The sequence below is a fragment of the Talpa europaea genome (genome assembly GCF_964194135.1).
Source record: "Talpa europaea genome assembly, chromosome: 5".
Taxonomy (NCBI): domain Eukaryota; kingdom Metazoa; phylum Chordata; class Mammalia; order Eulipotyphla; family Talpidae; genus Talpa; species Talpa europaea.
The window spans coordinates 51,254,528-51,277,612 of NC_140071.1; the positions used below are offsets into that span (position 1 = coordinate 51,254,528).

General features: G+C 41.4%; 1 protein-coding gene across 1 annotated transcript in view; it reads right to left on the bottom strand.

Annotated features, from left to right (window-relative positions):
* MAP1B (microtubule associated protein 1B) overlaps positions 1-22,777 on the bottom strand; it is a gene marked incomplete at both ends in the record, with an annotated part of 90,859 nt that extends 68,082 nt beyond the window's left edge. The window contains 2 exons of the mRNA XM_084233216.1: positions 15,118-15,219; positions 22,594-22,777. Coding sequence (XP_084089342.1) covers positions 15,118-15,219; positions 22,594-22,777 — 286 coding nt within the window. The remainder of the gene's footprint in view (positions 1-15,117; positions 15,220-22,593) is intronic.
* Positions 22,778-23,085: the final 308 nt, after the last annotated feature.

The window sequence follows — 23,085 nt, forward strand, 5'->3', positions numbered from 1 at the left end:
TAAGTATAAAAGAAACCTTAGAGATAATAAAACTGAAGTTTTTAAATGCGAAGTAACTTGTCAATAATAGTACAAATCTACTTGGCAATAGAACTGGGATTAGAGCACAGATTTTCTTCTCCTACCTCCACAGTCAAAGGGTTCTATACATGTTGTTTCTCAACCAGAGTCTTGAGGTGGCCAACTCCCTGAAAGCCCCTGATAGTTTGTAAATGAACATTTAAATATTTAAAGGAAATCTGTAATAAAGAAATTGCCTACAAAAGCAAAAATAAACAAATAGGACTATATCATACTAAAGTTTCTGCACAGTGGAAAAAACTATCATCAAAACAAACAAAAAATGCCCACTGAATGGAAGAAGATATTTGCACAACATACATACATAAAGGGGTATATATCCATACAAAGAACTCATAACAGTCCACAAGGAAAGAACAAATAACCCAATTCAAAAATGGGCAAAGGATCTGAATAGACACTTCTCCAAGGAAGACGTACAGCTGGCCAGCAGGCACATGAAAAGCTGTTCATCATCTCATATTAGGCAATGCAAATCAAAACCACACTGAGCTATCACTTCACACCTGTGAAAATGACTATTTTCCAAAAGACAAGAAACAAGTGTTGGAGAGGATATAGCGAGAAGGGAACCCTTATCACTGTTATGGAAAGTAGTATGAGGAATACTCAAAAAATTAAAAATAGAAATTTCATATGATCCAGTTATTCCATTCTGGATATTTTCCAAAAAAAATACAAAATCACCACTTTGAAGAGGTTACATGTTTATTGCAACATTATTTACAATACACAAGAGATGGAAAATAGCTTGAGTACCCATTGCTAGATATTGGATAAAAAAAGATGTATGTACATACAATGGAATATTACTTGGCTATTAAAAAAAAAAGATGAAATCCTGCCATTTGCAGGATGGACTTACAGGTATGGTCAGTGAAATGAGTCAGAAAGAGAAAGACAAATACTGTATGATTTCACTCATAATATATAGACAAACCAAGCAAATGAACTAAATGAAACAAAAATAAAGTTTTACACTATTAAACTAAATTAGGGGTTACCAGAAGAGAAGGAGAAAGGATGGCAGGTAAATCAAAAGAGGTCAATTGTATGGGGAAGGATAGAACTGGATTTAGTGGTGAGCTTAATCTAATATATATGCATTGATTCTCCATGATGCTCACCTGAAACTTATATAATGTTATAATGCAATGTTGTTTCAATAGAAATTATAAAAAAAAAAGAAATTGATTGCAACATAAAAAAATCACGGTAAACTTTCCTATTTCAAAACTAAGAGCTAATTATAGTTTCTCAAACTCATGACACCTCACCATTCATTGTCAACATGGACTGAGCCAGTACTGTCTGAAGCACTGTTCCAAAACTCATAACCAAAGACTGTAGTCTAAGATCTCTTAGTTCTATGTTAAGTGATACTTGCATTCCTTTTCTCTTATTCAATCGCAATTAGGAAAAAATTATTTTTGAAACACTAGAATCTGAAAGATTTAAAAATCTCTCCTGTGATTACTGGATCCAAGCTCTTTGGTCTCTAGTTTCTCTTTTGAATTAGGCTTTGTTTGTCTTTTTGTAGTTTTCTTTCTTTTTAAGTTGTATATTGGAACTTTCTTGGGAGGGGGGGTAACTAGTTTCATAATTTGATTAATCTGTCCACCAAGCATAGAAAATTCATTTGCTGGTTAAAGGATTCCAACAATAGAAATTTCTATCTGATGATGGAATAATATTCTTAGACAACTCCAGAGTGAGTCAATTTGCCAAATTATTTCATCTATATTTATATGCTGGAATGTTATTCCAAAGGCTCCAAATAGTCTCTATTCTATGTATGAAACAATAAAACAAAAATAAGACACAGTATAATAACATGCATAACTTATATATAATGTAATGCTTCTTTAAAAAAAAAAAGAGACACCAATCTTGTTAAATGTGTAACTCAAACCAGCATTATTTGTAGAAAGTTGTGACTGGAGAGTAAACACACTGGGAAAAGGGTGAAGAAGGGGCCTCCCCTGGTGGCGCAGCGGTTGAGCCCTGGGTTGCGAGGCTGCCCACAGCCTCTTCAGCACCAGTTCCATCCCTGGCCACTGGCAAGGGTCCCACCAAAAAAAAAAAGAGGGGGGTGAAGAAGAAATAAAAAAAAAAGAGAGAAATAGATGATATTAGATGAAGGGAAACGCATGAGTGACAAAGATGAGCAAAGGAGGGAAATCCATACAAGATGTCACTTTTTCACCAACATATATTTACTTGGCTACCCTAATGCTTCTTTATTAGGAAAAGATGTTTTTGAAATAATATAAAACCAATGTAATTTACACACATATAATTATATACATGCAAGAAAATATCTACATAAACTTAGTCATTTAACTTGTTACCCCTAGTATCTAAAGTTATTCTGAGCATCTGAAAGCATGGAGAGAGATGTCGTAATGCAAAAGACAGTTATCTATTTTTAAGAATGTGTTTCTATATGTAAGGACAAAGGGAATAGAAAGGGAAATAGTTGGGACTTAGGAGTGGGGTGCACTGGCTGTATATACAGAACTGCAAATGCAGTGGGTCAATGCATAGTTTACAAACTCTTTTGAGTTTTTTTGTTTGTTTTTTTTAAGTTACCTAACAGGTTGTCATTGTCTCTTTCTCCACATTTCCCTTCTTTCTCTACAGACGTTGTAGGGGAGGGAGTTGTACTAAATAGAACCCCTGGCTCTTTTTCAGAAGCAATATCCAGTCAGCTATACCCTTTGTTCTACATCAAAACACAATCATACTAGTATTGAGGTGGCCATTTGGTAATAAGAACTCACTTCTAACTCAGTAATAAGAACTCATTTAACCAGCACATTCCTGTGTTGGCAGCGCAGTTGTCACAAGCATTCATGAGAACCCAGGTACAGGGACTTTCTTGCTTAATCATCCAAATAAGACTCCCTTAAATTGTTCTGAGTTTGAGATCCAAGTAAGTGGCAAACACAGTGTTTTCGGATGTGTGAGTAGCAACTCTTGGCCTGTGCTTCAACAAAATGCCAGTATTTGCCCAGAGCATATGAAAATTCTAATTTTAAAAAAATTCCCTTTGGGAGGGAAAGAGAAAAACAGATTTCTAAGTGCATATTTTCTATCAATAGTTCCAGTATATCCTGGACTAAGGTATAAATGTAGTTCAGAAATTCTGTCCATTCTTGATAAAGTTGACATGTTCATATAAAAGAAAGGACTGTATCATTGGATTCAAAAACTTAAAAAAATAATAACCTCACAAGGAATTATTGGTAACTCTAATAACTAAAATATTTGCTTACCCATTTTTTGCATCCAAGGAAATACTATTATTATTGTTGTGTAGACATTATTTCATTCAGGTTTTAGAACACTCTTGTCAAGTTGGCTATAAAAATAATATTACAGGTAGGGTGTAGTAAGTGGATTAAACACTTTTTACAAACAGGGTCAAGTTAGGGAAAGAACAAATTGAAATTGTTACCTTAAAGGTATTAGATTCCAATGGCCAGTCATATGATGTTACTTTTAAAAAAATCTTTTCCTTCTGATAATCATAGCTTTTGATAACGATGACCTGCATGCAAACTGTACATTGTCGGTAATGATTTGATTTGAGCTTTGTTTCCCAAGGGTGTTCATATCTGCATGTACTGTCTTGTTAATTATGCTGTGCTAATTGATCGCTCACATGACAAGATATGCACAGCTGATCATGCTTATTAAAATGTAGGCCCCTTGCAATTATCCATAACAAATGAGGTCCTGGCACTTTTTACATACTCAACCTACAGGTGATCCATCTGAATTCAAGAAGTTCCACCTTCAGTCTCTTTCCAAAGATCTCTGAATAGTGAATTAGAGGCTTAATGCAGCACCAATCATCAATGTGGAAATACTGATTTGAATGGGAAAAAATGCAGCTATTTCCTATTTGGCATTATGTATATAAAACATTCATGAATTTGACTTTTGAAATATTTTCCATGCAGGTGTTTGGCACTGTGCAAATACAATTAAGATGTCTCTTGTTTGGTCTGTCTGCAAGGTTAAAGACAGATGGGAAAAACCAAGGGCCAAGAATTCCCAAACTGGGAAATCAGCCTCCATGTCATAAAGTTGTGCATCTTGGGGCCTCCCTGGTGGTGCAAGGGGTTAAGACACAACCTACGAAGCTATCCACGTGGCACAGCAGACCTCTCCTGGCTCACCCACTGCTCCCCTTAGCAGTGTCCTTCAGTCAGTCTGCCTGTTCCCCACTGTCTCTGGTGAATCCACTCACCCCCCACACCTCTGGCCTGCACCCCCACTTTTGTATGCATAAATGAATAAATCTTTATTAAAAAAAAAGTTGTGCATCTTGCCCTAAAATTAATAACCCTAGCAGATGGGGCAATCAGATTTTCTAAATTCTCCCATAAATATTTTTAAACCTGGATTAAAAACCATTTTAAGTAAACAGAGAATTAGGACAAATTCCCTTTTATAGTTTTTAGTAAGGAGGCAATCGACAATAGAAAACAAATCAAAAAAATATGAAAAGTGGAGTGCCTCCCCGGTGGTGCAACGGTTTGAGTGCAGCGCTGTAAAACTGTCTGCAGCCTCTGCAGCGCTGGTTACTGGTTTGATTCTCGGCCGGCCAGGGAGATTCCCATATAGCACGGCAGACCTCTCCTGTCTCGCCTGCTGCTTCCCTCAGCAGTGTATTTCCGTCCTTCTGACCATTCTGTTCCCTGCTCTGTCTCTGGTGAATTCTCTCATCCTCCCGCGCCTCTGGCCTGTACCCCAGTGCTTGTATAAATAAAATAAAAATCTTAAAAATATATATATACATATAAAAAGTGGAAGGGATTCAGAGACCATTTAGTCTGTCCTTTCCTTCAAAGATGTTCTATAGAATTCTACAATAGATTTCTGGAAGGGAGTGATGCAAGAATTGAAATTAAAAATAGGTTAAGGAACTGTATGGCTATACAAGATTAAATATATTTATTTATATGCAGTTACACACACAATGGCTCCAGAAAAAAATAAGATTCAGCACACTATAATTTCTATACTTATTCCATGGAATTCTTTCCCACTCTCTAAAGCTGACCCTGAACTACACAGATTTAGAATAGAGTGGGTCTATTTATATGCAAATTTTCTTATAGACATAGGACATAAAGTTACAGCACTAATTAATATAGTATAATGAATGTATTTTCTTTTCATTATTATTTTCTTGATAACTTTTTACTGTAGCTTATTTTAAGAAGATAATATATTATATATATAATACACAGAATCTGTGTTAATTGTTTATATTGGTAAGGCTTCCAGTCAATAGCAGGCTGCTAGTAGTTAAGTTTTGGGGAGTCAAAAGTTAAGCTCATTTGGAAACAACCCAAATGCCCAAAAATAGATGACTGGATCAAGAAGATGGGGTACATATACACCATGGAATATTACTCAGCATTCAAAACAGATAAACACACGCAATTTGCAGCAACATGGATGGCGCTGGAAGGGATCATGCTCAGCGAAATAAGCCAGAAAGAAAAAGAAAAATACCGGATGGTCTCACTCACAACAGGAATCTAGAAAACCTAAATATGGACCAGGAAGAAGAATATAAGAAAGAAAAAAATCAAAATCAACAAACACCTATGAACCAGAGACACCCCTTTGGTGGGGTGGGGGAGGCATTGGGATCAAAATCAGGGTTGCAATTGTATGGGGAATATAAAAATTAAAAAAAAAATTAAGAGGTAAGAAGGAAAAAAAAAGCCCTACTCATGGTGGGGGAACTGTGGGGATGAGGCCTGAGGGAAGGAATCAAGAAATGTCCAAAAATTAATCACAATGTAAGAAAATAAATAAATTAATGAAAAAAAAAAGTTAAGCTCAGATTTTTTACTGTGAGGGACTCTATTGCCTTCAACCCCACCTAATATATTTAAGGACAATGTGGTAATGTGTTACAGAACTAGTGGTTGGCAGAACATTTCATATACTTCGATCTAGTCTAATCCCTCTATTTTAAAGAAAAGGAAAATCATTTTTACTTTTCAAAGGGCTACATGGGCAATAGTGCAGTCAGATACCCCAAGAGCGGTTGCATTAGGTAAGGTTTCCAGGACGCTCTGGAGAGGCCGGTCCTGACACAGACGTCCCCTCCCTTCTTCCCAGGACATAGAAGAGCTGAATCATCATTCTGCAGGGTCCAGTCTGGTTTCAGTGCAGTGAACAAAGCACTTCAGATGTATTTCTCCCAAGTGTCCTCAGTCTGCCAGTGGACAACTTTCCAGCACTCAAAGATGAAGACAGTCTTGAAACCAAGCCTGTAAGTTCAGTTAAGCAGTTTTGTTCTCACATGTGTTCAGAGAGAGTGAATCCTTAAAACTATCAATTCAATCTCTTCATAATTAAAGGGCTTAATTAAAAGCTCCAAACAAGGGAATACTTTGAGTTTACATCCGAAATTCCTAGATCAAAATGAGAATCCAGCACTAGAATCTATTGTATTTATGCCACAATTTGTATAGATGTGATTTCAGTGCATATTTTAATGCATTTATACATATTTTTAATAGTCTAAAAAAACAGAATTTACAAAAGGATCCTTCTGCAAAATTCTCTCTTGACACATTCTATACTGACTTGTTCTAATCCGTTGTCTAATTTCCACGCTCAATTGCAAATAACCCTTGGGCTAGGATTATTTACACATCTTGTGGCCTGCAGAGATGGGAACTGGAACTGTGTCTTACTCTAGGAACTACTGCATAAATGTTTAATGACAGATTGGTCGATAATGGGGCACCTTCAAAAAAGATATAGTACATAATATGAAAATAATCTCTTCCCCAATGGATTAGAATATAAAAGTCTCTCTCTCTTCCCTAAGCCAACATTGTGCCTGCACACACATACACCATATTGAGTTATCTACAGAGCAGTTAAGCATTTGGTGGGGACCCCTGAGACTTCCACCATGAACACCATTTCCTTCTTAATTGCATCAGCAAAAAACTCTGAGCATTTGCGCTTTGAGACTTATAGGAATTCCAGAAAAAAAAAAGAGGTTGCTGCATCCTAAACAGGCACTGAGTTCTATTAAAAAGGGGGTAAGTCCCATGAGCAGGCTCACCCCTGTTTCCTGGTCTTTCACACATGCCAAAACTTCCAGGCAAGAGTTCAGAGTAGCGAATTATTGCTCAAAATGACTTAGGAGTTCTGCAACCAGAGCGGGTGGTTGGCCTGAGTTGCAGAATTTATTCCATCTCTAGTCTTACTGGTATCAGGTTAATGTCTCCCAAATAGGACATTTTCACTGACTGACATTTCAGGAACGAAAAAAGCAACTTCTCTTTGGAGCAATGTCTTTGGGGCAAGTTGCATTAAAAATGGGGTGCTCCATCGGGGGACCAGCTGTTCTTCTCCCAGACTATCCATGTGACACGCAAACAGGGACTCCGTGACTTTGACCCAAAATGCTCAAAGGTAGTTCTTTTCACTCACACTCTCCAAGGAAAACCTGATTACCAAAGAAAGACCAACGCAGTGCTCAAGATGTTCATATTTTATCTTAACACTTCAGGCAATGAACTCCAAAAGGCAATTGTTCAAAGCAACCTCAGTTTGGGTCCTTATAACGAGATGTGATACAAGTGCAGAGAGAAGCCACATCCGGTAGAACACCACCTTCCCTGGGCTTGTCACCTCTGCTTTTAATTAGATACTTTTATTTGTAAATCATGTGTAGAATGGTTTGTTGCATTTTCTACAAGCAATGATCTCTCCAGCCCAAAGTACGTGCAAGTTTTTAACATAGGCTGGAACAGTCTATTAAAATAGCATTATTTTTGTCTTGTATTTATGTTAATTTCTCTTTTCCCTGTGGTCCATTTTCAAGTGTACTTCCCCAGGGGGCACTTCTTACTTACTCCTTTTCTCTAGGACCAAGGAAATCTGACTTCACAGGCAATAGAAATAACCCTCAGACCAGAGCTGAGCAAACAAAAGGCATAAGCCCTGGAGTATGATGTTTGGGGATACTTGATCGTTGCCTGGGTAGCGTTTAATTAGGCCTGGGCTGGGGCTGGGGGTGGGGGTGCTGGTACCTGGGTAACCTTTGTCATTGTGACTAAATCTGTGGTTGAACAAGAAAAATGCAAGGCCTGTTATGATGTGCATTCTCACCCTTGTCTTCTTTAGGAATTTGAGTAAATCTACCCACCCCCCTCTGTGTGTGTGTCTGTGTCCTTTGCCTTTGTCTCGCTCGCTCTCATACACACACAGTTTGTAAATTGAGAAAACACTCTTTGTTCATGTTTTTTTTTTTTTAAAGCTGTGAATGACTCATTTTTTCTGACTAAATCATAAGCAGTGGGGATACCTTACTCCTCCATAAATCCCTTTACAATTCCTTGTTCATTAATAGACACTCAAAAATATTACTTGACTTTTATTAAAGGGAATCTGTGATGCTTTCTTCCTCATCTTCCATAGTACTCCCAGCACGTTTTCATGGATGCTAAACAAAATGCCCTGGAGAGAAACCCCAGAAGCAGGATGGCAGTTGCCAGCTGATGTTGCATGCTCTGAACAAACAAACAACAAGGACGACAAATCTACTAACAAACACCACGGACTCTCCTTGGCCTCTGGAAATGAAGACAACAGCACTTAACATTCAGCAAGAAATGCTGTTTTGGGTTAGCAGTGTTAGCAGATGTTCTGGAATGCACTTAGTCGGATTTAATGGTGGGGTTACTGACATTCCCCCAAATGGGTACAGGACCCAGGCAGCTAATTTTCTGCTACCTTCCTGCCCGTGCCTATCTAAGTTGAGTGGTTCCACAGTGCCCATTAGGAACCGCTTGAGAGCCATTACACTTGGCAAAGTAAAACATCCTTTTTACTCTAAAGAAAAAGTGAGATGAATAGGTATTTCTCGGGTGGTCTGAATAAACCATCATTAACGACCCTGAGGAATGAAGGCAACTGAACATGGCAATGAAACCCCGTTTTACTCCTTTCTGTTGGTCACACCTGCACCAGAAAGAAATCACACTGAGGATCTATGGATATAAACAATCCCCAAATGCCACAATTAAGCAAAAATGGAAATCTCACAAGAATTATGCCTTGTATTCTATACACTACAGAATTCTGTTTCTTCTTGCAAAATTGGATTCTTTCACCGTCTGAAAGGAATGTAGATGGGTTAGCAACGACCTGGCAGTTTGCTGCTGGGGCTGCTAAGGGTGAAAGGAAGCACTGGGGTGCATCTAAGGGGTGCTGATCCTCTGCTCACCACCACTGGGCTTAGAAGGCTAAGGGTGAGTGGGAGAAAAGGCAAGTGATTTGCATTAAAATGGGAGGCCGAGGCCGATAGTAGAAAACTCCATGGATGTTAAAAACAGAGGTCTTGTTACTTCAGCAAAAATAAGGCTACTCGTAAGGCTACTCGTACAAAAATAAGGCTACTCGTCGTCATCTTCTGATGGCAGGATTCCTTCCAGAAGCTTGGGTGATGATGCAATCAGAACAGATCCCCCTGCCCCCCAACAGCATGCGCATGGGGGCAAGTGCCTCTCCCTATGTGTACCCAAGAGACAAAACAGGAGGATACAGGATCTGCTTTCCCTCTGAAACCACGGGTTCCTAGAGGGTTACGTCAGCCTCTTAAATGCAAGTGAACATATATTTGTGTGTTGTGCTGTTTAAAAGTTGGGACAGGACCGCAAACACATTCATTATTCCCCGCCATAGAGCAGCGGCTGCAGTGTAGGCACGTGCAATTAGGCTATAATTCTGTACAAAGACAGACTAAACATGCAAGTCTAGACAGAAAGAAGATGGCTACAGATAGTCTTAGACCTCTTTAAGTGCATGTTAGCCTTTTCTTATCATTCTACTGGCAAATATTATAAAACCTTGCCTCATTAATGTCAAAGGGAGTAGAGGATTCACATGCCTTAAATTCAAAAGGCTTGATTTTAATTCTCCATCAAACACCAATGCTGAGGCAAGATATTTTTAGCAGCTGAGTAGCACAAATCTCACGATGCTCAGCTGCGGTTTGTTTATCTTTGAAGGAAAAGGCAGGAGTTCTTAAACAGAACCGCCCATATACATACACATTACAGAATCAGTCACATTGTCTGAACATTTTTATGAATGTGATCTAGGAGTCACAAAACTAGACAAAATGTAAATACGCCAAAATCTGACTATTTTATTCAGTCGACTAAGAAAATAAACCACAGGGAATCCTGGTTTCTTAAAACTGGTAGACTCTCCTGCCTTGCTGAATGGAGAAAGTAAAGAGAGAAGTGAGTGGAGAAGATGTTACCCTAGAATGGATTATCACAGCAAGAGAGCAAGTGATCTCACCCACAAAAGCATCATCACATGGGCACCAACAAAACCATTTTGCAAATGGTCTACAACTCTGCCTTCAGGGTCTGCGATTCTAGCACCTTCATACATTGTCTCCTTTTTGCTTTCACGCCCAAAGGACCTTCCTGAGCTCACAGAATGCTGCTGCCCCCTACACATTGCCAGCAGCTATCAATATTCTGATAATGTTGAGGCAACTGTTTCTCTAAGAAACATCTCTAACACAAACTTTTTAATTATTACAAAAAAGCAAGGCCACCTGTATCCAAAGCCATAGATAATAATAGCCACCAAATACACAAGTCAAATAGACTTTCAAAAAGAAAGACAATATTAATACTGGCTTACATTTGTGGTTTTCCCATGTGACAAGCGCTGTTTTAGGATCTTTACAAGCACTCATTCCTTTGGTCCTCATGAGAATTCTATGAGGTAGAAGAGACCATCCTCATTTTACAAACAAATACTAAACTAAACTAAACTAAACTAAAGCACAGACGGTTCGGTAACTTGCCTAAGATCTAACAGCAGATAAATGTCACGGTTAGGCACAAAACACAAGCAGCTTGGCTTCAGGATACTGTGATAATGGTGAAAATTAGGTCATCAAAAAATTTAACTATTTTAATAGGCAGATAAAATAACAGGAAAAAAAGAAAATTGGAATTGATTTTCAGGCTGATGTTCTTTATCTTGAGAATGGTTCATATATTTGTTTGTGGTTTTGAAATGATGTCTAACACTGATAATCACTGAGTCTTTCCTAAACCTGGAGAGATAGCATTCTCTATTGTTCTATGGATAGATTTAAATTTCATGAGGTAAGGAAGTAAACAGAAATAGAGAAATTCTGTACTGCATAGTAAGCTAGCTCTACTCCCTATGGTAATACTTACAGAAATGATTCTCATTCAAATGCGTAAGGTACAAGAACATGCTATAATATATAAATACAAATTTATGATAGTATTTGAATTCATCAATAGATGGAAACATGATGAGACTATTGTGTTCCTTTGAAAAGACTCCTGTGTTGAACTTGTATACTTCAATGACTGGTGAGTGTTTGTGAGAGAGGGCTGGGCTGGGCTGGCTTAAGCCCAGCTTAGATGGGGCCAGGAATGGTTTTACATCAGGGCAAATGGGCACACAGAAGATGTGTGCTGAATGATCTTAGGTGAGTCAACCCTTCAACAGGTTCAAGAGAATCATATGGTCCCAGGTGACTGGCATTCTAAGAGCTGTAGTATGCCGGAGGTTGAGGAGGCTCAGCAATCCTGGGCTCACATTCTAGGGAGATGAATATGTGCCTTACCATTCATACCTGTACTACACCTTCCCCTCCCTCGTGCAAAGAAAGCACTCATATTTCTGGTTCTCGCTTCAAGGATACTGGTTCAAAATGACTAACACTTTCAGAGTGCACTTGAATGAGACCTGCAGAAATCACCAAATAGAATCTCAAAAACCTATTTAAGAATGAGTACAGGGGAAAACTTACTAGAGTCTGGCTGTGCTGCCTCCATGACGTGTTAGCTGCATTTAAGGATATCACCAGTCTTTTAAAACCAATTCCCAATTCTTAAAACACTAACAAAGGTATAACAATATAATAATATAAAACATATATGAAAGCAACCCTAGCACTAATCTACTTGTATCAGGGAAGACAATGAGTATTTTACTGCCATTCTGCTAATCTAAAAAACAAAGTAAAGCAAAAACTGGCTGGATCTGATACCAGGTGCTGAAGTTTCTGCTACCTTGTAAGTAGGGCTATGCACTGCCTCCTCCTGCAAGAGGGTCTGCCCTCCCACTCTCTGGCCCATGGAGCCTGGCACACCATGTATACTATCTAAGTGAGTTTGCTTGTTTCTTTGTACTGAATGAATGGATTTATTTACTTATTTATTTTAGGGAATCTACCCTTCATCTTGTTCCTTGACTCTAAATTAACTTAGAATCTTGAGATTCTAAGTGCGGAGGCTCAGCCACCTCCATTTTAGGGGACCTCTGCTATACACGTTAGCTTCTATAGAATTTCAGTGAGTACAGAAGAAACCACTATACTTGGACCCACTTAAAAACAGACACACAGCGCCAACCTAGTGGCGCAAGGGGTTAAGCACAGCACTATGAAGCAATCCCCAGACCTCTCCTGATTCGCCCGCTGCTCCCCTCAGCAGTGTATTTCAGTCAGTCTGCCTGTTCTGTTCCCCACTCTGTCTCTGGTGAATCCTCTTATTCCCCTCCTCCTGCACCTCTGGCCTGTACCCTAACTCCTGTATGCATAAATAAATAAATCTTAAAAAAAAAAGACTACAATTTTTCCCCTAAAATCTTGCCTGTGTGTTCATGGAAAGCTAAAAGTTTCCTTGGGCCCAAAGCCAGTGATCATCCTGAGGTCTACTCACCCCAATTTTGCATTGGTGTCCTCTTACACAGCACCCCTTCTCTCTAACACACACTTACTTACCTGAAACTTAATCTGACATGTGCTTTTATCATTCACTGTACTCTGGGTTAAACATCTCCATGTCACTTTGATTGCTCCCCATCTCTCCAAAGACTTCATTCTAGATGTCAGTCCCCAGAGGGAAGGCGCAGTCCTAGACACTGCACTCATAAGTTTGAGAGGGGAAGGTCATAATGGCCATTCTCTCTGGAGCTGGCAAGCATAGAAGGGTTGCTGTGTGCCCAGAGGCAATCTCTAGACACAACATCTAGCCCAGCACTGGCACAATTTAGTAAGTAACCAGTGCTTACTATACCTGACAGTAGGAAAAGGGGAAGCAAAAGTAGAAGCAAAACTCAAGTGGCAGTTGGGGGGGGTGGGGCTTCCTAGTTCACAAGAGTAGTCTGGATCTTTTTCTAAAACAATTCGTTTGTCAGCAATTCTTAAAGTCTTTCATTTTTGCGAGTCATTATTCTATAAAGTCAATCAAGTATGAATGAACAAAATGGGATTCATGTGATTCATTTACAAAAAAGAAAAAGCAAGCTCACAGTCATAGTAAGAAAGTCAGAACAATCTACAGAGAAACAATAAAAGCTCAATTTTATATCTTGAGACATGAATGTTAGGGATGGCTATTCCCTTCATTTTGTGTGTGTGAAAGATGATTTTAAAAGCTATGGAAGCCATACATGACATAGAAATACAACAAAATACATTTTACTTCAGCAAATCATGTGCTTCCTGACAGTTGCTGAATCACTCTTAACGCAAAGTGATTTTTTGGAGCCAATTTTTCACGCGACTTTGCAGCAAGTTTCACTTTTAATAGATGAATTCTTCCTAATTTTTTTTCTTAGTAGATTTGATCAATTCTGTGCTTGAAAGCAGCTGTTCATGAAAAATGGAAATGGATGAGATTTTATTCTAATATCAAAATTAAAGAGAAGAAATGGGGTGCACCAAGGAGGGGTTTTTTCCTTACAGATAAGGGCAGTCACTATTAGTGTGGGTAAGTGACCTGCCTTGCATCTCCAGTGGAGAAAAATGCTACTTTTTACTGTATAGTGGCTTGGTCAGCCTCTACCTGAGTTAATATCCAGTACCACAGAGCTCCCTGAGACACACAGGCCCTATCTCCTCACTAATACAGGCATATTGTTTCAGGCAAGCATGATCCATGAGGGCGCTGGCACTCTATAAGTGGTTTCAAATCTCTGTGTGCATGAAGCTAATGGAATAAATATGATGTAGTCAGTCCAAAAGGGCTGAACCCCATTCCTGATTTTTATACCAATGCCAACAAAATTAGCCATCATACAATAAAATCAAGTAGACAGAAAAAAAGTTTTTCTTAACTCTATTTTACATGAAATTTAAATGACTTTCAAGAAATAAAAAGAAAGGAGTGTCTACGATGTATCAATGGCAGATACTTTGAGAAACATACCCCATGTCTGGAATCTTTACGGGCCAGAAGCTCTGTCTCATAATCTCCAAGTGTGACCAACTGGAAGAAACAAGAGTCACTGGCCCATAAAGGAAGGATGAGTTGGGTGAATCTGACGACATCCATGGGGGGTGTAGCTCATGACGGGGGCCTAGAGGCTCCCATCAAAGTAGGTCCCCACTAAGGGGGCTGGTCAACAGGAGCATCTTCACACAGGTCAAACTTTAATGTCCTTACCTTTAATTATTCTGTAGCGTTCTTTCTCATCTCTGAAAGAAAAGCTATTTAACAGCATTTGGGAATTTCAGACTTTTTATCCACAGTAAGAAAAAAGAGGGATAATGCAACAACATGATGATGAATATTTCATTTTTAAATGTAGCTATTTCCTTTTCTTGGGAAAGAAGGATTTTGAGGTTCTGTGGACACCCAATTTATATTCATAACTTCATTTTAGTAAAATTAACATTTAATACTTTGCAGTCCTTTAAAGTCGGAGTATAGTAAGATAGCAAAAGCAAACAAAAAATTACCCCAGAATTTTAAAATGTCTAAATATCCACAAGAAAGATAACTCACATAGTGATAACTCTCTTGACTTTCTTAAAAATAGCTTCTAGTTAACCTAGTTGATAATAACAAATACAAAGACCCCTTTAGCAATAAAAAGTCTTCTTCAAGTCCTAGGCAAACCTCTCCAGCCATTGGCCTGGTCTTCATTCTTTCAAAATCTGGGGTGATTAATACTGAACCAAAGCCTCACCTGGGACTTCAGGAGAGAATCTCGCAGAGTGTCGAGATACAAAAAGTTTCAGTTCTTGGTCCAAATTGCATTCTATCAGGTTTGTGTCCCATGATCGGATTCCTGAGGGGGGAAAAGGAAGACAGTTGAGAAACTGCTAGTTAATCATTTCAGTATGGTTTGGAAAACATCACTATAATATTGCTCAGGCTTTAAGGGAGGATGTGGAAACTCCTTTTCCAAAGAGCTTAGTGACTCAAAGTGGATGCCCACAAAATGGGAGGGCTGGGAAGGTCTACCCCCAGGCCACAAGGGAGGGATAACGAGCAGTGTGGACTGAACTTCTGCCCTTCATATAACATAAATGCAGCTTTCCTCAAAGAGCAAAAGAAAACAGTTATTAGGAAAATGACAGGCTTTACTCCAGGGAGGGAGTAGAAGGGACAGGAAGATGGTGAGTTCTGCAGCAGTTAAGCGGCCACCAGACCCCAAGGTTCACTTGTAGATGGCAAGAAATTGCAGGATGCAGGTGAGGAAGCCAGAGATGGGGATCTGGTATCCAAGTCCTGGTCTTTGGTTTAAATCGACGTTGTTGCAATGTGCATGTGCATTTTGTGTGCATGTATGATTTCTTTTCTCTACTCATCCCAGTTTTTACCTTGGCTTCTCACCCCAGGCTATCATTCCAAATTTTGTGTGATCTTTGATAAGAAGGTTGGATCTCAACCTTCAAAACCTGACCTGTCTGTGCTCCCAGGCATTATTTTACCTCATTAGCTTGGCAGGACACTCTTTATTCACAATTGTTAGTTGTGTTGAATTTTCTTATGCAGAAGAAAAGAAATGTGGCAACTTTTTACTTTTTAAAACGTCTAAGGAGGCTTCCCTGGTGGAGCAAGGGGTTAAGACACAACCTACGAAGCTATCCGCAGCCACTGCAGCACGAGTTCGATTCCCTGGGGGGGGGGGGCAGGTAGCTACCCACATGGCGCAGCAGACCTCTCCTGACTCACCTGATGCTCCCCTCAGCAGTGTTTCAGTCAGTCTGCCTATTCTGTTCCCCATTCTGTCTCTGGTGAATCCTCTCACCCCCCGGATCTCTGGCCTGTATCCTAGCTCTTGAATGCATAAATAAATAAATCTTTAAAAAAAAATTTCAGATTATATACTCCAAGCACCTTTTCATCTATGAAGACTATTTTCAAATAGATCTATGAACTCTAAATAGAGGCAGAAATTTCTCATAGAATCTATGCAAAGAATTCAGGTGTGGAAAACTTAACACTCCTAAGCAGAAGCTAAATTATAAGGGAGAATTTTATGAGTCTCTCTGGAAACATTAACAGCCTCAGTTTGTATTTGTGCTAATGGAGTATTTAAATTTTAACAAGAAAGGCATGTTGAGATTTTGTGGATCTTTTTACTGCAGAAATGATAAATGGATTCTTTTTTGTTTCACAGAAAGCTTGACAAGTTGAGAGATGTGAATTCATTAGAATATTTTACCTCAACATACCCATGATATACTCGTCTATTGTGAAAAATCACCCAGCTCCTATCTGAGCTGCTTAATTGGTAATTGTTGCCTGGATTCTCTGTGCTCCAGGTCTAAGCTTCACTTCGTCTTCTGGCTTGTCAAATTGGGTCAATAAGTTAATAACGAGACATGAGTATTAAATCCAACTCATACAATTCTCTGCCTTTGTTCTAAAGAATGCCCAAATTGCTACAACATTTGAATGTCTTCATTGGGGGTTACTCTTAGACTGGCTCTTTCATTGCTGCTTGCCATTGTCCCGTGGCTTCAATTAACCTGTCATGACACATGCAATTAATGTTTGCTTTATATTTCATAAATTCCTGAATGTATGACTTATAATTCAGCAATGGAAGAAGTACAGAACAGTAAAAAAAATTAGTAATTTTTAAATCACACTAATAAACAGCTGATAAAAAATATTGTTTCTCATTTTTATGCACCTAATGAAATGAAAGTCTTAGGGTTCTCGTTTCAAGAGAGCAATTTCCAGCCAAATTATTTCTTAACAATGCATAATCACTACTAACACTTATAAAATAAAGGTTACAATGCCCTTAGGGGTTATTTAAGTTGGAAAGGAGGGTTTTGGAACTAAGTCACTTTCTGTACCAATTTTAGAAATAAAATACTTTGTAACTACGTTGTACCTTCGACTGGATGATTATCAGTAAGGAAATTGGTGTTTCTCAATAAGGTTCATATTGCATTTAGTAGGCTTATGTATCTCTCCACAGAAAAAATATCTTCTTTGGTCCTGCCCACATTCTTCCCTCTCTGAGTTCATGGCTGGGGTAGGGTGCTGGTAAAGAAGTTGTGAAGAGGCTTTCTCTGATGGGGCCTACAGAAGCCATGATAAATTACTCCTTTTACTCACTATCCCCCCAACATATATGTTCATCAACCGTCACCCTAAGGCTTTGCTTCCCCAATACTCTATGGAGACTGTCTCACCCAGGTGGGGGCAGAACAACATCATCAGTTAGAGGAAATGAATTTCCAGTTTTCAACCCCCTCGGCATCCCGAGAGGTCTCCTGCCTCATCAGGACTGTTGCCTAGCCATGGAAATAGGTAGTATCTCTGTCTGTTCCCAGTTTTTCCAGCAAATGGTTAACAAAGGATCTTTCCATCTCAGGCTTTTGATCCCAGGGAGTAGCAGCGCATAAGGAGGAGCCTACAGTGCACGTGAAATTTACAGATGGACAAGGAGAGAAGTGGGGGTGTCATCACAGGAAGATCAGGAACGAAGAGGTAGGATCCCTACTGTCTACAGGCGATGGCTCACTAAGCTCAAGCAAGCATTTTGCAGGATAGTGTAAGGAAACCAATAATGAAAAATAAAAGCACCTCCTCTCTAAAGGCTAAAATCTATATTCCTAAGAGAGTCAGTAGGTAGAAGGAAGCAGAGACATGACCGTGCATTGCTTGTTGAAATGGCACATAGGTTCTACTGGCAGTTATTTGAATCTTTGACAAATTGATTTTCTTCTATGTGCTTCATTTGGTCCCTCTGAAAAACAGGCTTTTGAAAATTTTTTGCAAGTACCTAAATGGTTAAGCTATACCTATAAGACTATTTGTTAAACTAGGCTAAAAAGAGATCTGAAGTGAGATTAAAACTATAAAGAAACAGAATTAAAACAAAGGAAATGTGAAATTCAAGATGGCTTTATTTCTCAGAGAAGAAAGAATTCTTCTTTTTTCCCTTGACCTAACAACAACCTACAATTTGCTTTTTATTCCTTTTTGATAAGCAAACAACTTGATGCATTCAAAATATATAGCTTTGTGTAAAACAAGTACCTTACATACATGGCTCATCACTTCAAAGCATCAATGATAAATAATTTAGGTTTTGGGGTTGCATCTTACAGTAGAAACAAACAAAAGAAGTGATTTCTAATCACTTATTCATTGTTATAAATATTAGATTTTTTTTTTAAGTAAATCCTTAGAGAAGATTAACAATGAATCAGCAATTCAATGACCTTAAGTCTGGGGACTGGCTTGTATTTCAGCATGGATCACAGAACCCTCAGTAGATAATGCCAATTAAGCAGTGCAAGCAGAAATCCATCTGTCTTTTGACTTTGAAAAATAAAGATGAATTTGATATTTTTTAACACTATCCAACATTTCTTTTAACTCCCACCATTTTGTTGGTTTTTTCCCCCCCTGATGAAAACTAACCCCCAATTCTTTCCTAGGTTCTTATACCCATCTTAGACTGAAGGCATTCAACAAAGTGAGATTAGAAAGTTATAATGTAATCAGCTAAACTTGTCTAAAAATCCAGGGCAAGAGATATTACACACCCCCATCTTTGATGAACAGATCCTGCTGATTTCCAATGTTAAGGAGAGGACAGTGAATACTCTTAAATAGTCACTGAAAGCATCAGACTGACACTTAGTATTCATTAGATGTTTTTTAAGAAAAATAAAGCCATGAAAACTTCTTTCACAACAGTTTAGAATTCCATTTGCAAAGCATGAATGGCTGTAATCCATGTTCCAAAATAAATGGGAGAAGGTGCAACTCTCCTTGAAAAAAAAAAAAAAAAGAAAAAGGAATGGCTGTCAAGTTCACATTAAGAGTTAAATAGGAAGGGACAGAGCAGATACCAAGGAGTAGCAGATGGCAGGCAGCAATAGTGGTTTCACATCAAGTCCTGTATAACTAACTAAATAAAGCAAAAGGAAAGACTGTTGCTTCAAACTTGAGTATAATGACCAAACCTTACATGATGTTTTGGGAAGACAGTCAAGAAAACAAATGACCATCATTCTTCCTTGGTTTCAAGAAGCATTTATTAAGCATCCATACTGGAACATGTCAGGCATGTAAATATACTGCTGTGCCACCATCTTCCTACAGATTTATTTTCTAGGCTTCCCAAAGAGCCCTCAGTATTTGGATTGCAAAAATTCAAGTCACCAGGGTCTCCAAAGCCACAGAATTTCAGTTAAGAAGGGAGGGAAGCAAGAATAATAGATGATGAGCTGCTTTCCCAGCGCTGCAATCAGAGCCAACCCCCTAGAGCATCTCCATCTTGCTTCACACAAAATGGCCCATGGGCACCAGCAACAACAGCAGTGATACCAGAGTGACCTCTGGGGGAGGCCCAGATGAGACCTGAAGGCCAAGGTGGCAGCAGGTCAGGCTTAGGGAAACTCAGCTGGCCGACCCTGTTGCTAACTCCTATCTCAGATGGTCTGAAAAGCTAGGGAGTGGTATTTTCACTTAGCACTGAAAGGTCCTGCAGCTAGAGCTGGATCAGAGACCCCAGGACCCAGGAGAGCAATCTCCAGAGGAAAAGGCAACATCTGTTACTGTGTATAAGGAAATGGCTCTGCTTACTCACTAGGCTGATTCTTAATGGGATCAATACAGCCATTTCGGAGATCTGTGCAGAAACCTGACCAAATTAGGGAATTAAAAATCAGGAAGGCATAGTGATAGACAAGTAAACATGAGAGGGTTTCTGGGATTCTAGTAATGTCTGTTTCTTAATCAGGGGGACACAGGTTATGTTCATTTTGTGAAAATTGACCAAGCTCTTCATCTCTCATTAGTGCCTTTTCCTTTCTATGTAATATTTCAGTAATTTTTTTTTGTAATTGTAAAAAAGAAAAAAAAATCTGAACTTCTCCACTAAATGTTAGTAGTATAAAGACAGAGAGCACTTCACAGCATTACTAGGATGCATCCATTTTATCGTGAATCAGAAGCAGCTTGAATAAACCCCCTGAGGAATGGAGAGCTAAAAGGATGATCAGCAGAGTAACAAAGCAGGAAGATAATCATGGGTGAAGGTGACTGCTGAACAGCTCCCTGCATGGGGCGCTGCCCACAAATGGATGTCTGTACAAAGGCAAGCTCTGAAAATTGCTGTGTCTGATGTCCCCCTCATCTTAGCCTGTCCTGCACTAACATCGTGACAGGGCCAGAAAGCCAGTGATGCTGCAGTGCTGGCGCTTCTGTCACTTACGAGTGGTGTGACCTTGAACTGGTCGCCTTATCCTTCCCAGTTCTCTGCGCCCCCATCTCTAAAATGGGGGTGATGGTCCCTTTCGGGGACCATCGGGTATGGGTATGAGAATTTTATAGATACAAAAGCACCTCCTAGTGTTTTATGAATTCCCTGGCAACGGTGCTAACAAATAACACATTTAAAAAAAAAAAAAATCCAAAGTCATTGATTCTTACAGCAGCCACACCCAAAGTCAATACGTGTGAAATTTTCCAAGGAGAAAACGTGCAAACTAAATTAGGACAGATCAGGTTAAAGGCCTCTAGTTTTATAATAAAGGGTTGTTGGCATTTCACTACTGAAACCTCTATTTCTTGAATTTTTACGTATAAAATAACTGCTTCCTATTCACGTTTTATTTCAGCTGAAAAGGAAAATCAGTGCTTTAAAGTTAAACAAAAGAACCAGGTCTACAACTCCAGTCCCCACCCTACAGCCTTTTGTTCTAGGGACAAGTGGTCGTTTCCAAACGCAGTGAGAGAAGACAGGCGTTGTTGGCCTTTTTTTGGGGGGGGGGGGTGTCTGTCTGTCTGTCTGTCTGTCTGTGTGTTTTTCATCCAAAATAAGGTTTTCCTTTCGCCTTCTACTTGGGGGTCGGGGTGGGCGCGGGAAAGGCGGCTCCGTGAACGCCCTTTGTCCGCCTCGGGCTGCCGTAGAGACCGCAGTGCGGACTCACCACGCCCACCAGCCGGTGTCTCCGGGCTGAGCCGCGCCGGCGATGCCCGACGAGACCAGAGCGCAGCCTGGGGCTGCGGAGGGGCCCGGCGACCTCTGTCAGGGGCACGGGGCGGGCTGGCACGCCGGGGATAAAGGGAAAGGCACAGGCCAGAGCCGCCCACCGGGGGACTTCGTGCGCAACAAAGCCGGGCACAAGGAGAGGTGGAGACGTGCGGCCCCCCCAAACCCGAGGCCACGGCGGAGCGTACACTGGGCCCCAATAGGGGCGCCGCAGTGAGGGGGGCAGGTGCGGCGGGCGGGCGTGCGGGGGCACTGTGGCACCCGGGTGGGGAAGCCGAGCCGGCCGGTCCGCGCGCCCCAGGCTGCTCCCGCCGGACCCTCGCGGCCCCGCCCAGGGCGCCCGCAGAACCGCTATTCGGCCCTTGCGCTCCAGATGAGCGCAGCGGGCGAGGCGCTGCCCCTACCCGCCCACCCCCCGCCTTTCCCAAGCCATTCCTCCCGAGGCTGAGACTTTTAAAAGAAAGCCCCACCCCGCAACTTGGGGGTTCCATTGTCCTTCCAGAAAGCGCAGCCAAGGCCCCAAGGGCGGTAACGAGGCGGACGCCGTCTGGGAACCGAGCGCGGGCGGTTCTCCATCTCTGCGTCCTAGGGGGTGGGGGGGAGCGGGCGTGGCCCGAGGACTAGCCTAGTCATTCCGAGGAAAGAAGAAAGATCGGGAGGTTGTAAACCAGAAAAGGCACTTGTCGGGGACTGAGGAGGAGCCCCACGCGGACCACGCAACACTGCGTTTCAGTCCCGGGTCAGCCGGCGAGGGTGGGGAGGTGGGCGCCAGTATTTTGCGGGGAGAAGAGGGAGCTGAAAGGTTGCATCAGGTCCTCCCCCACCCCCACCACCCCTCAGTGCTTCCTGCGGTTGCGGCTTTATTACGACCTTTGCTCCTCTGACACCTGCGTCTCATTTAGCGGGCGAGGCTGTGACCAGCACGGATCTGAGGACCCCGCTTGGTGACAGATCCCTCGAGGTTAGAAGCGAGTCTCCTCCGGGGTCTCCAATCTAGTAAATCGTATTATTCTCCGAAATTAGCCCAGAACAGAAAAGTCCGGACGGAGTGCGGCAAAATCAGCAAGAGGTGTGGGTGCGGGGTGCGGGGCGCGGGAGAAAGAGGGGGGCCGCCGCGCCCTGGGCGGGGTCGCTTTTGCGCGTCTCCCCCCCCCCCAGCGCGTCCCCTGGGGGCTCAGGGCCTCTTACCGAGCTCGATGTTGCCGATGGCGCGCCGCAGGTGCTCCTCGGTCACGATCTCCCCGACGACCACCAGCAGGTAGAACTTGCTGTCGAGGAAGCGGTGCGACAGGCTGGGCGAGGTGGACGCCACCGGGTTGGCGATGCTGTCGGACGGCTCCGGCTCGGCGGCTTCCACCACCACGGTCGCCATCCTGCCGGCCCTCTAAGCCTCCGCGAAGTGCCCCGCTCGGCCGCCGCTCTCCTCTGCGGCAGGAGAAAGGATTATCTCCGAAGGTGCCGTCTCCGCTCCGCCCCCTGCGTCCCCCCCTCCCGGCGCCGCGCGCCGCCTCCCCCCGCCGGTCTCCAAGTGCGCGCGGCGGAGAGGAGCGGGGAGTGAGAGAGGGCGGGGAGGCGTCGGCGCTTTTATAAGGGGACTAGGCTGGGAGCTCGGGAGGAGGAGGAGAGGACCACCCGGCACAGCCTCACGCGGTGGCTGCCTTCGCTCTTGCAGCCGTTGGC